Raw genomic sequence first — 15306 nt, 5'->3', positions numbered from 1 at the left:
TTTTCAATTTAAAACTGTGTACTTTCGTCCCAAATGGATATCAGTGAAAAACACATGATAAATATCTGACTTAGTTTCCACCATTAGTTTCCACCTCCAATCCACCATCTTTGTCCACCTCTACTCCACCATCCACCTCCTCTCCACCATTAGTTTCCACCTCCAGTCCATCATCTTTGTCCACCTCCACTCCACCATCCACTTCCTTTCCACCATCACTTTCCACCTCCACTCCACCCTCTATTTCTACCTCAAACCCTAACCCCCAAATCCAACAATAAGAACATCGAGTAAGTAGGCTAGAGTTAGCAACACTTAGCTCATGTACGTACGCTCTTCAAATTTGACCTTCAATGAATCACACGCCATAGTGATTACAAGATCAGTTTCACCAAATTGTAAAACCCAAAAATTGCAATAAAATTCTTAAACCCTAACCCTAACCCCCAAATACCCAGAAATTCACAAGATCATCGTCAATCGAAGAAAATACTTATATTTAAAACAAAATCAAATTAAACCCTAACCCCCAAATAACACAACAAGAACATTAGCAGCAGAATCAACAACAATCACCAATTTCACAACAACGAAAAACCCAGAAATGGCTTAATTAGATAAGGGTTTTTTACTTTAACCCACACTTAAACTATTTTTCGTTATTTTAATTTTTTTCTTAAATATTTACATATTAAAATAATTTGACAGAGCCACGTAAGTATCCAAATAAACACCTCAGACAGGTTTTGCCATGCTAGCTACTGTGCCGTTAAGATTTTAACGCCGTCTACGAAAAGGACCATAATGAACCGTTTTTAATTAAATATGAGATCTTATAGAACTTTTTTCAAAGGTGGGATGATTTTGAACCAAACGCCTAAAAAGAGGGATCAAAATATGTATTAAACCTAAAAAGAAAAATGAAATAAGTTTTAGTACAACTTAATTAACTACTCTTAGGATATATTGAAATTGAAGATAAATATCATTTCTACATATGAAGGAATAATAGTTTTATTCATGTTCGCATCTTTTCTTTTATTCAACAAATATAAATTCGATAAATATTAAAGTACAATTTTTATTCTCTTATAATATTAATAAAGTTAACTTTTTTTTATACTCACCTTACGTTTACAAGTTAAACATATGATAATGAAACTTCACTGTATAAAAAATTATATTAAACAAAGTGAAATATTCAATTTGTTGACATTAAAAGTCAATAAACATATATATTTAGAAAACCTCTCATTGAATATAAGTTCATCAATCTAAAATAAATCTGGAATGTACTTTACTAATATTTGAATGATTTTCCACATCCATGTATGCGTCTTGAATGCTGTGCTTGAGGTATTAAATGGTTTTAATTATTATAATTATTGCTGCTAAGCCATCAAAGAAAATTATTATTTTTTAAATTAAAACGTATATCAATGAAAGAGTTAAATTACAGTATGTAATATGACAAATATGTAAAAAGAAAAAAAGTATATCATTTACCAATATTAATGTATTGGATATTAAATAAATATTGTAATTAATAAAATAGACAAAATAAATTATACAATATATAATTATTTAAATAGTACTGTGAGATAAACGTTTCTTGAAAACATAATAATAAATTTATTTTCTATCATTCTCAATATCTTATTTTCTATCATTCTCAATATCTTATTTTATAAAGTATTAAAATAATAAATTTGTACAATGAAAAGTAAAAATAGTAAATAAACGCCATATTAATGAATGAGAAAAAGGAACTATAAAGTCACACTTTATATAAAAAAAGGTAAAGAAACTTAAAACAATATTTTAAGAACTAAATAAAAATAAATATTAGCTAAAACTTTTAAAATTTTCACCAACACGACATTCAATTGTTTTTATATTTATTTTTAATTGTCTTTTTTAAAAGAGTTAATATGACACTTTAATTAAATTAACGTTAACATCGATTTTAAGGTGTCAGTGTTTAGTGTTATATATTAACAATTAAGAGTTTTTTTTTTTTTTTCTTGTCTTTCATGTTCCCACCTTTCTTCATCTTCCACTATCATTTTTTCCCTTTCTCCCTCTGATAAGATTTCATGATTCATGGCTTAATTTTCAAACTTGAGTTGAAGTTTGACGTATTTGTTAATACTGTGTAAATTATTATTTGCTTAAAATTTGAGTTTATAGAGATGTACAGTATGTGTTTAAGGAGGTCACACAAATCTTTAAGTAAAAATACGGTCACACAATACCATTTAAAAATACTATAAATTATTAAAAAGAAATGTATTCAAGAAATGTTAAGAAGAATACGGTCACACAAATCTTTAAGTAAAAACACTATAAGATAGCTCAAATGCGAGAAGTACATATGTGAAATAATTGCTTTTTTTTTTCTACTATGAATGGTATGATTTTTAATCTTTTCATTCTGGGCTTACAAAACTTTAAATATGATTTTATTATTGGTAAAACGAACAAACTTTTATTTTACAAAAACTAAAAATTACTATTTTTTATTTATAATATTGTCTATGGAAAAAAATTCAAATAAATTAAGAATCCAAATTAAATAATATTTATAAATCATAATATTAATTTCAAATTTGTGTTCATGGAATTGTTTTTAGGTCTTTTGAGCTTCTAATCATCATAAGGTAAAGAAAGCTAGAATAGTTTGTGAATTAAATACTGTAAATTGAAATTGATTTATAAAATCTGATATGTTGTTGTGATGAATTAGAATATGATATGTTGTTGTGTTGAATGAGAAAATCATTTATTGTTGTGTTGACTATTATGGTGTGTTTAATTGTAAAATTGAGTTTTGATTTTGCTTGGACGGTGGTGATTAAGGAAACTAAGGAATTGACTACTTGATTAAGTTAATGTTTCATTATGACATTTAGAATTGTTTTTGAACTAAGTACTAATAAGGGATATCAATTTAATCATATAAACATGTTCCTAGTTTCCTAAATCACATATTTGAAGTGGTCATTTTCTTATATAGCATTGAATGGGACAAATATGATATTAAGCAGGATAAATTGACGTTGAGTGCTAGCTTGACATTTTAGGTCTAAAAGCATTTTAGTTCCAGATCGTTGAGTGTCACTTTTTCTCACTGAGCGACAATTTTTATCAATGGGTTGACGTTGAGTGGTGATAGGGCATCGTTGAGTGTCGACTGCCACTATAGGTCTTGAACCAACTAAGTCCAGCTTGTTGAGCGACAGAATAATCTCAGTTAGCGAACCATTTTGCTAGAAGAATTGTGTTGAACGCCAGTTTGAAATTCAGGTGTCTGGTTAAGTTTCTTTAGTTATTAATATTACATATAATCATTCTTGATTGTTTTTTATAAGTATAATGATTGTATGAATAAATATATGACAACTTTGATATGATGACGTGTGGTTTTCATATTGAGAGAATTTCAAGGAGAAATTCTATGTCTTGGAAAATGGTTAGTGTATGCTTGATAGACCAAAGTTCAGGAACGAGGTATCTTGATATTCTACCAACCATTCAACTCATGTAGAGAGGAATGTGGTAAGTGAGAGAATGGGAGGAGGTCTTTACCATAGATTTTTAGTCTTACGCATGAAAGATTAACCTCATGAGTAGTAGGGTGGTAACCTCATGTTTATAACTCTACAAAGTATAAATACTACTACGAGTGCACACACCTTTAGTGAAGTTCTATGTTAAGGCATGTAACTAAATGATTTAGTCTAGAATCATTTGTGTGTACGCTATATGAGATGTGAAATTTTATACATGATGATTTAATCTATTCTATATTTTAAATTGTTATAATGACATTTCTTTTCCTTTTGAACTCTAGTTTACCCTTCTCGTTTCTTTCTATGTTGTTTCTTTTTATTGTAATTATCATCTATTTGATGTGAGCAGAGGATGATTCAAGTCCAGATATGCCATTAATGGAGGCAAAGGATGTCATTGAACAATCTCTTATGTTTAAGTTCATAGGTTCTTGTAAAATTTATCTTTTGAAAGACTTACTTTAGTATTCTGTAACCTTTTACATATATTGTATTGGCACAATTATTACTTTGGATAAATATATTAATATTTTGTATGTTTTGTAACTATTTGTTATAAATTATCATAATTTTAATGTTATATTTAGTAGTTTATACTATTAAATGGGATATTACATTTTTTGTATCAGAGTAGTAATTACTTAGGAGATCTATAGGTGTAGGCTTACTTAGCCTTTGTTGTGTGTTCTCTGTATTATGTTTAGTGAGTTGTGTGACTGTCTTATGTTAGATTAATGGTTTCTTTCTCGGTGTGGACAAAATTATAGCATATAGGTCACCTCCTCCTCCAATAAATCAAGATATGCCCAACTTGGTTAGGGTGATGAAATCTCTTGTGGTAGCGATGCAATAGTAGAATGCTTCCATGGTTTAGCAACACAACATAGTTATGCATAAAATGAAGTTTGCTAGGCTATCAACTAAGGTAGCACAATAGTAATATATGGTTGTCATGCAATAAATGGTAAAGACTCGTGTAATAGTTGGACCTTCTCAAGCTCCACATCCTCAAGTTCAAGACTGAAGTTTGGAGAGTTTCCTACAACACCATCCAATTAAGTTTAATGATAGGACAAGCCTTAATGAAGTAAACCAGTGGATTAAAGATATACAGAAAAAAATTTATGCTAAGAGGTGCTCAACAGAGAATAGATTGACATATTATGAGTATAGGCTTTTGGGAAGCTACCCATTAGTGGAACAATATGAAGATGTTGTGAGAATAAAGTGGAGATATTATCACTTGAGAACTATTTAAGAAGAAGATTTATGCAGAATATTTTTCAGATAGTGAGAAATATGCTAAGGAACCATTTTACAGTGAGGGAGATATTTCTGTATCTGGGAGGTTTCACACATTGAGAATGGATGAAGAATGACAAAGTAGAAAGTTTGAGAATGGTTTAAGGAGAGATCTTAAATTGATGATAACTACATTTTCTATTAAGGAATTCCTTGCTTTAGTGGAGAACGCAGAGTAACAAAGAAGATGAAAGTTTAGGTGGAGAGTCAGGAAAGGCAACTACAGATAATGGGAGGACCATCTAGGTCCAAGTCTAGACAGGAGTAGAGGAAGATACCAGATTCTAGGCCTCAGTCTCAAGGGACTAGGGGTTTTCTTCCCAGTATCAATATTTTCCATCTACAGTTCAGTGCTTTCAATGTGGAGGGCTACATTTGGGGAATGTGTTAAGAGCTGCTTCAATTGTGCAAAGGAGTGGTATATTGTTAAAGACTGTCCTTCTAGTAGGAAAGCTGGAACTTAGCAATAATAAGATGTTGTTGAGACTTTGACAAGCGTACCAAATCGTTCAAGTAATAAAATCGGTAAGACTGGATATCGTTTTCCAAGAGACTCGTTTCACTAGACAATCGTGTAATTTCTAACTAATCTAGACTAAAGAAAGCTTCCATAAATTGAGTTTTGGTGCAATTAAAGTAACTATAAAACATAAATGATAAAAGTGATCTTAAGCACTCAAACACTTCGAAATGGAAAGATTAGAAATGATATGGAATGATATTGTTGGGGGTATGGTTTCACCTACTTTACTCTTATGTATAGAAAATCACTTACCTCTTCATTAATATGCCAATGTCAATCTACTAATTTACTTAAACCTCAATCCCTTGGTAGAAAGAGCCTAGACTTCCTCATTAGGCTCCAATCCTTTGGAAAACCTAACAATTATTTCTACATTAAGAGTTGAGATTTAAGACAATCAAAGGTCCTAGTTCTATCCCTAGATACTATTTCCTTTAGGTGTTTAACCCAAGTCGAGATTTACCCAAAATTTCCCAATATCAAGCAAACCCTAAAATCATGTCATAGGTAGCAACTTCACAACAAGCATTAAGAGAAGGAATTAAAAACAAACAATCAATGAAAGAGACATATATATTCATTTAAAACACAAAAGTTTACATAAGAGTTCAGTGGCTACATCAATCCACCAACAACAATGAAACTAGCTCTCCATGAATGGAGAGCTCAAGCTTAAATTAATGGTGGAAATGGAAGAAGAAAGAAGACCTAAGGATGAAGGAGGCATGTTCCCACAACTCCTATCTCGCCTCCAAGAGCTCCAAAAGAGATAAGACGTGTCTGGGTGCAAAAAGATCCAAAGTTCTTCTCGCCTCTGAGTTAAATAGGGCAAATCTGCCATGTCAGCAAAGTAGACGCTCAAGCCCCCCGAAAGTGGGGCGTTCAGGCACGCGACAATCATGGTGCACTGGCGCTCAAGCCCCCTTAAGCTAGGAGGGCCCAAGCTTGATTCCAGCAAAATTCTGGTTCTTCATTTTTGTTGTTTTTCTTGCTTTTCTTGGTTTCCAGTGCCTTCATTTTATGCATAGACTTCTTACAATTACATTAAGCACATAAAAGTAGGGATTAGTGATCAAATATCTCATTAAAGCTTAAGGTGCAACCACTTAACAAACTAAAAGAAAACTAGGATTTACAAGGTAAAAAGTTAAGAAAGAGATGACATTTTCTCTTGATTCATTACTGAAATCATGGTAAAATATGTCATTATCAGATGTACAACCACAAAAGATGAGAGAGTAAACCCTAGGCTTCAAGGCGAATGTATGCTATGACAAGGGCATAAGCAATTGTTCAGGTAATCTTATCATTAGAAGTTGTGTGATAGTTGGTAGAAGTTCGTGTGTGTTGTTTGATTTTGGAGCGACACACTCATTTGTGTTAGAATCTCCTATTCAAGAGTTGGGTTGCTTGTGATGGAGTTGAGGTATGTGATAACAATTTATTTTACGTGTTTTTGTATGTATATTTTGGTGAATAAATCAACTCATTCACAACTTTTACCTTGTTTTATCCCCAAGTTTAATGTATTTTCATGTTTTCTTGTATTTTAGTTAGTATATGTTTGTTTTACCTCTAATATCTCTTTGAGTGTGAAATAAGAAAATAAGAAGCAATTCTAGTAGAGAAAACAAGCCGAAGCTCAAGGAAGCATGATTGGACAACAAAATGAAGTTTTATGTCGAGGCATGCATATGAGATGTGAAATTTTATACATGATGATTTAATCTATTCTATGTTTGAAATTGTTATAATGAGATTTCTTTTCCTGTTGAATTCTAGTTTATCCTTCCTTTTTTTTTTCTGTGTTGTTTCTTTTTATTGTAATGATCACCTATTTGATGTGAGCAAATAATGAATTAGGTACAGAAATACTATTAGTAGAGACAAATGATGTCATCGAATAATCTTTTATGCTTAAGTTCTTATGTTCTTATATAGTTATCTTTTGAAAATCTAACTTAGTGTTTTGTAACCTTTTATATATAATCTTTTAGTATTAATATTTTGTATAATTTCTAATGAATTATCACAATTTTAATATTTTATTTAATAATTTATACTATTGAATGTTACATTTACCCACTTATTAATAATTTTTATCAAACATTGAAGAAAATATTCACAAGTAAAATGACTTAATTTAAAATTAGAATTAAATATGTGGTTAATGATTAAGGCAAAATTTACATATTCATAAAATTATAGAAATTAAATTTAGTTATAATGATTTTGAATTTAATCAAATATATTTAGTTTTTTTTCTTTTGTTTTAATTTGTTTAAAAAATTTGAAAAAATGTGTAATTTTTATTTTGTATAATTTAATTTTTTAATTTTTAAAAATTTTCTAATTAGGTTATTTTGTTAAATTGTGATTAAAAGTCATGTTAGTACATGTATGGTATTAGTTTGTAATATTTTTAATTTTTAACTTTTTTTTAATTGTTTTTTAAAAATTTTTAGTCACTTGTCACGTGTATATGTATTCAATTTATTTCTTAAATTTACAGATTTAGTTGAAATTTTTAAACAAATTAGAGAATAATAAATGTAATTAAGTCAATATATTTTCACTTTTATAGAATTAGCTAGCTCATGTTGAAAATTAAGACAAGAAAGAAAAAAGAAGCGTTTTGGAAGAAGATAAGGAAAGTCACATTTTAACCTTTGGAAATTAATTCATGTTAATTTCTTCACAAACATATGTTGCTCTGAGTGTTGTTGAGGATCAGGATAAGCTTTTCCATGGCCGCACCTTCGCTTTCCTCCGCTCTCAATTCCCTCTCCCTCTCCGCCTCTTCCCGCTTCTCTCTCCTCCCTTCGCCGCCGCACACCGTCTCCCTCCTCTTCGCCAAACCCCAACACCACCCCTCCCTCCTCTGCGCCAAATGCAAACCCTCCGATGACATCGACACCTCCTTCTTCGACAACGTCAACCCATTGGAAGACATTGACTTCAACCCCCCAGAGCCCCCGGAGGGATTTGTCGCCCCTCCCTCCTTCGACGATGGCCCCCTCGAGACGGAGGACGAGATCGCCGCAGCCTATGAGGAGCTCTACGGCCCCGCCTTCAGCGGCGTTTCCGTGCTTGGGAATGACGTCTTCGAAACGGACGCCCTGGTGAAGCAGGACACGGGGTTCGGGTCCGGCTCGAAGAAGGAGAAGGTCCGCGACGGGTTCGAAGAGAGGGTGGTCCAGGTGAGGAGGGTGACGAAGGTTGTTAAGGGAGGGAAGCAGTTGCGCTTCAGAGCTGTCGTCATTGTCGGCGACAAGAAGGGCCAAGTCGGCGTCGGAGTTGGCAAGGCCAAGGAAGTCGTCGCCGCCGTTCAGAAGTCGGCCTCCAATGCCAGGAGGAACATCGTAAAGGTGCCAATGACTAAGTACTCCACTTTTCCCCACAGGTGCTTTCTCGACCTTACCTTACCCTGCACTGTATTTCTAAACTGTATTTATGCTGTTATGATAATCTGCAAAAATGTTGATGTTGTGTCCAAAATCAAGAACATGGGAGGTTTTCTAAAGCCCTTGAAATGTCTGTTTTTGGTTGGTTTGGACTCCCACGTTATACAAAATTAGACAAACTGATTAACATATAAGTGAGAATCTTCCTGATATCTGGATTGATTGACTTTCAGGGCTTTTTATAAGAGAATGATGATGACTTAAAATTATTATTTGTTTCTAGATAGCTTGTACTGAATTTTGTGTTGTTTGTTTTTCCAGATCTGATGGAGATTATGGAGCAGCGAAGGTGATGCTTAGACCTGCTTCTCCCGGTACTGGAGTTATTGCAGGTGGGGCTGTGAGAATTGTTCTTGAAATGGCGGGAGTTGAGAATGCTTTGGGAAAGCAACTAGGGAGTAATAATGCACTGAACAATGCCAGAGCAACCGTTATTGCTGTGCAGAAAATGAAGCAGTTTCGAGAGGTTGCTGAGGAGCGCGGTATTCCCATGGAAGAATTATGGAAGTAATGGATTTCAATCTTTGTGATATAGAGCTGCTCATAGTTCTTGTCAAGGAACTGAAACAGTATTCAATTTTTTTAATGTTTTCTGAAAAATGAATAGTTTCTTCAAAAAAGAGCTACTCCTTCTGATTGATTAGTATATTCTTTACCTGCCTGTTTGATTTGTCCAACTTATGGTTGGCCTCACCCTGGTTGAGGACTTCAATTCTTCTTCTCAGGGTTCAAAGCTTAAAATGCTTACATGCATATGTTCTTGATACAACTTAAATTGATGCGATAAAGAAAAATTAATTACTTACATTTTGCTCGTAGATAGAACATAATGTTCTAATGTATTTATTCTGATAATTATTTCTCACATATAAGGTGTAGTTAGTGCCTTAGCTTTTAAAGGTACAGTCGATGTAACGATGTTAGAAGATACAAAATAGATACTTGCTACAATTTCAGTCATTTATTGGAATGAGATTTTATGTCCAGGCGCTGCATCAAGGTATTGCCTTCGAATGGAAACTAAGTTCAGTCATGCATATATTTCATACAAGATATATTTGGAAAGACCAACACATGTGTGATATATTATGAAGACTAAAAATATATTTGGAAAGACCAAGACATATCCTTATAGTCGATTAAGGTGATCATACTTTGAATTCAGTGCCTGGAGAGAGATAAACAAGCACACAAATATATCTCAGGGTTTGCATAAAAATCTACCACAGAAGTCTAATTTGCCAAGAAATAATAAAATCATCATAAAAAAAGGGGAATCTATACAACTTGCAACGTACAAGACTACAGGGTATCCTGCAGCAACATCCACAATGGAAAAAAAAAAAAATGGAACAAAACTTAGCTATCAGACAACAACATAAACGGTGTCCTCATTAGACCACAACAGCACATCGAACGAAAGAAACTCACTTCTAGTGGAAATTCCCCAGCTGATGCATCTGTTTCATCGTATCATTAAAACGAAACACAGGGAGAGGGAAACAAGAGTAGCTGACAGAAGATAAACCTTTCCGCTAATACGTTTCTCTTAAGAAATCTGGAACATTTGGTTGCCGATCAGTTCACCATGAAAGATTTCAACTTAAGTTTCCCTACAAAATTCAAGAAAATGTCCTCGGAAATGCTCCCAGTCTCGAGCAATGTTTTAAGAAATAGTCATTTGCTCTTTAGGTTCTCTGAATGATCCTTATGCTCTAATCCCATCTCACGCATTTGATGCTCAACAGAAACTAAACCAGTTTCTGCAAGAAACCTGCAGAGAAAATGTATCAAGTACTGCATATAAAAAATTCATCAGAGAAAGTTGTAAACAACTGACTAGTAATAAGATGTCAAAAGAAAACCGATGGTTTTCCCGACTTTACTTAAACATATGATATAACATGCATTTCCCTTTTATTTTCACTTTTGCAACCTTCCCCGAGAATGGAGCAAAACTAAATCACTCTGAAAAAACTAATCATATTGAGTGACAGAATCACAGTACACTAACTAATCATACACACACATTCGTTCCTTTCGATGCTATATCACTCTGAAAAAACTAAATTTGATCCATGAATTATAACACCATCGATCCACCACAACATTTTGCACAGCCATATGGAGTGCCAGCGTCAGACACACTTATATAAAAGAAAACACGCACATACAGAAGTGAAAAGCTTAACTCATACATCAAGCACAAAAATTGGCCTTACCAACTACAATAACACTATGTAGAGTTCGTAGGGATGCAAACTATGTAGGAATCGTGATGATGGATAAAATCTCAATTTAAATATGAAAGCAATACAATTTACAAACAGGGAAGAATGAAAGTACCAGCTGAGAAGGAAGAATAGGGTGAGGCAAATTAGAACTAAGAATGCAACATGGAACATCAACCATGAATCACTGGAAGAGAATGCCAAGGCCAGCATAACAGCAAGACAGACACCCAACATTAGAAAAGTCGACTTTAAAGTAATCCATGTAGGACCCTGAATTGAAAAAGCAGCAGCAATAACAAAAATCACACAATTGTAGTGAAGAAATAGTATAAAATTAAAAATAGAAGTGATCACAGAGTGAAAATACGAACGTTAACACCAGGAGCTAGTGCTCCTAGAAGAACTGCTGTCGCTGATGATACATCTCCAGTATCTGCTTCTGCGTGCTGATGTTCCATCTTCAAACGCAAATTGTAATAGGTTGGTTAGGGTTTTTTTGCCGTTGAATCAAATCCCAATTTCCCGTTAATCTCTGATTCTACCAGTTTTAGCCTTTTAGATTTAAAAAGAAAAGGAAAATTATTTTAACGCATAAAATTGATTGGCTTTCAACAATGACCCAAATGTTTGGGCTTCTCAGTTCGCATTTTGAGTTTGGCACTGATCCCTCCACCTCCCCCATTTCAAACATACACCTCTCCATTTTTTTTTTTTCATTAATTACAAAACTAACCTTTTTTATTTTTTATTTTTACTTTTTAAACTCTCTTAATTAAGTAACCCTAATTTTTACTTTAGTTTCTATTTCAGCTTTCACTTTCATAGACTTTCGAAACTTTCGAAAACAACCTCACCTCCCCTTCCCTTCGCATTCACACCCCCAAGCTCCACCTTTCATTTTCTAAAAGTTTTCAACTTTTCCAGTCATCTCTTCCTCTGCTTTGTTAGCTTTTGGTGTGTGCGGCGGTCCAAGCGGTTGTATGCGGCGGTGCGGTGATTGTGTGCGGCGGTGCGGCACGATGGTCGTGACTCTGATAAGATCATCCTTCAACGGATGTCAACATCCGTTTAAGGTGAAACGGATGTCGACATTCGTTTCACCCTAAACGAATGTTGACATCCGTTGATGGATAATCAGATCCGTTTAAGGGTTTAGGCTATTTTTAACATTAAATTACATACCTCTACGGCGCGCTCACGTATCAAGGAAGAAAGACAAGAAGAATTCTGTACAGTTGTAACTTTTCTTCCACCAACTATTCTCTGAAAGAAAATTCTCACAAGAAAAGAGAGTACAAAAAGAATTCGAAAAACCAACAAGAGAGTAGAGCAGAACGGGAGAAAAAGTTAGGTTTTTTTTACTGTAGAAGACTAAAATTAAAATTAATTTATAAATTAAATTTTACTTGAGGGTATAATAGGAATATAAATAAAAAATAAAAATAAAAATAAAAAAAAAAGAAGAGATAAAAGTGAGATGGAAAGATAGAGGTCCAAAAAGGTGGAGGTGCAGGGATCAACACCCTTTGAGTTTTGTGCTTCAAAGAAGGGAAATTCTTCCTATACTGAAAATCAATTTGCTCACCAATTTGCTCACTCTTTGTTCTAAAAAGAGTTATTTCAAGTGTAAAAATATTGCATTACAGATGTTCTTTAGATTTTGAATTATTCATTCTGAAAAAAGAAAAAGGAAGAAACTTGATTTTTTTTTAATGTATAAAACTTGACTTTCAAAAAACAGAAAGGTTGGAAAAGGAAAAAAAGAGCTTATTTATTTGCGAGAGAACGTAGAGGAAGTCTTGAGTTGTGCTGTGTGAAATTCCAGGTAAGGGAAGATAGGTCTCACTTTTTATTTTATGTATTTGGGGATGTGTGAGTAGAATTGTTGCTTGGATTGATATTAGAAGAGTTGCATGTAAAAAAATTTTTGATTGGTATATGAATATTATTTGTATTGAATATATATATATATATATATATATATATATATATATATATATATATATATATATATATATATACTTGGTATGTGAAATCAAATTTCCCTATGATGTCACATGCTGAAATTTTTGGTATGTATGATTTAGATTGATTGACTGTAGTTGATTGACTGAAGTTGATTCTGTATATAAGTTATCAAATCTGCAGTTCAGAAATATGAGTAATGAGGGTCATTTTGTAGCAACTAGGGTAGTCAATTTGAAAAATTGGTAATGCAGAGGGGGTATACCAGTTCAAGTAGCTTAGATAGGTTAGTTAGAACTTAATTGAGTTCTTAAATTGACCAAAAACAGTTTACAAATAGCACAACTCAATTTGAATTCCTAAGTAGATAAATAGGTAGAAATTGATCCAAATTCTTTGCATAACTATTAGGGATTAGTGTTAGGAACCTGTGTGAACTCTCAAACAAGTCTAAAATCAACCTTACTACGAATTAGAAGTGTTCCAAGTTCACCAAATTTCCTAAATCAGATTTTGAGGATGTGAGTTCCTCAAAATCTACAGAATTCGATTCTGCAGATTTTGCAGACTCCCTGATATAGGATATTCGCATAGCGACTCCTGTGCGCTATGCGAATGGGGGTCTGGGTGGCATGATTCGCACAGCGCACCTGGTGCGCATAGCGAATGTGTGTTGCACAACAAGTTTGCTCGCTCAGCACTTGTTGTTGGGTCTAGAATAAAAGGGGTAATTCGCACAACGAGTTGGGTCGTTGTGCGAGTGTACTAGGGAGGTTGCTCTCTGTGGGTCGATTCGCCCTGTGAACCAGATTTGCTAGGCGAATCTGGCCTATCTCGCATAGCGTGCAGGATTCGCTAAGCGAATCACTTCGCTTTAGTTGTTGATTTTTCTTCTCCTTTGTTGGTTGATAATCCATGTATGACTTATTACTAACATTGTATGATTCCTTTTTGTCTTGTATGAGTTAATCATGTAGGATTTGTATGAAAACAAATTAATATAACCCCTTCATGTATAAAGTTGAAAATTTAAAGTAAGTGAAGTTGGTATGGTATGAGATGTGATTAAAAGAGTTAAGTGTCATCTCTATGTGAGATTAATTTAAGTTCTGGAATGAATATAGGTAGCTCAGTCTTGGGGGTTTTCCTTAATACTCTAATGACTATTTCATCTCACTTAGAGAAGATTAGTTCATGTGGTGAGAGTAGTAGGAGGTCCTAGTCTTGGTTGTCTCCATTTTATATGGGCTAAGGCGAGTAATAACGAACTAACCTTGTAGTGGTATGGTGGAACCCATAGCAATTGGCTTTGCAAAGCAGTAGAGGCCACCACAAGTGCATAACCAGCCATAGCTCGATATTCATTCTAGGTCCGGACGAGTCTAAGTCTAATATAACTTAATAAAACTAATTCTATGATTGTTTGCTTGCATGTTCTTTTTATTCTAGCTATTTTTATTTCACTTGTATTCTTTTTGGAAATCTAGCTTACCCTTGTCATTGGATGTTTGTGTTGTATGTCTGTGTTCTTCCTCTTGCGATGATCATTCAAATATTGAATGTGAGCAGAGGTAGACGAGGTACCTCTGGAGCAGGCACTGGAGGGAGAGGATGCAGCCCCTAACACTTAGGCTTCTAGTAGATAACTCTCTTTTATTTTGAGATACTTCCTCTATATATATAATTTTCATTTCAGTTTTAATTTCTACTCTCTTTTGGATGACTGTATTTTAATGTACCTCATCTAAATTGTTACTCCTAACTGCTTTCTCGTATTATATATGCAGCATTCTATATTTTATAAATTTATATAAAATTGGGATGTTACATTAAGCTATACAAAAAATTATGACATTATGAAAAAAAAAAATTAATAAACATTTTGTTGTGTGATTGATCAACATAACAAATTTGATAATTACATCAAAATACTGAAGTGTTTAAATATAAAAAAAATATTAATAAAGTTATTAAACCATTCAATCTACATTTAAAGTTGTTATTCTAATATCTAATTATTTTACTTCCACCACTTCATCTTCTCATTTGGAAATGGTAGAATTCTTCGAACATGAATAAAGAATATAAGTAATATTTGAAGTTAAATATTATTCTCAAACATATTAAAATAGCAATATAATAATTTTAAGTGATTTTATTAAGTAAATTATAAATATAGATATATAAATTATTCAATTTCAATATTTATTAAAGTAAATCAAGATAATAATATAATAAATTTATGT

The 15306-nt window shown here is 33.1% G+C and overlaps 2 protein-coding genes across 2 annotated transcripts; one reads left to right on the top strand and one right to left on the bottom strand.

Moving 5' to 3' along the window:
- Positions 1–8076: 8076 nt before the first annotated feature.
- Positions 8077–9538, top strand: LOC106769216 (30S ribosomal protein S5, chloroplastic). The gene is made up of 2 exons (XM_014654737.2): positions 8077–8800; positions 9123–9538. Exons 1-2 carry the CDS (start codon positions 8145–8147, stop codon positions 9370–9372), a joined length of 906 nt encoding a protein of 301 aa, XP_014510223.1. The 5' UTR covers positions 8077–8144; the 3' UTR covers positions 9373–9538.
- Positions 9539–10042: 504 nt separating this feature from the next.
- Positions 10043–11769, bottom strand: LOC106769217. The gene is made up of 3 exons (XM_014654739.2): positions 11467–11769; positions 11208–11365; positions 10043–10635 (listed from the first exon to the last, which is right to left on the bottom strand). Exons 1-3 carry the CDS (start codon positions 11551–11553, stop codon positions 10539–10541), a joined length of 342 nt encoding a protein of 113 aa, XP_014510225.1. The 5' UTR covers positions 11554–11769; the 3' UTR covers positions 10043–10538.
- Positions 11770–15306: the final 3537 nt, after the last annotated feature.

This window comes from Vigna radiata, chromosome 7 (genome assembly GCF_000741045.1).
Source record: "Vigna radiata var. radiata cultivar VC1973A chromosome 7, Vradiata_ver6, whole genome shotgun sequence".
NCBI classification, from domain to species: Eukaryota; Viridiplantae; Streptophyta; class Magnoliopsida; order Fabales; family Fabaceae; genus Vigna; species Vigna radiata.
The sequence above is the reverse complement of the archived record's forward strand: the minus strand, read 5'-3'. Positions and strand labels throughout refer to the sequence as shown.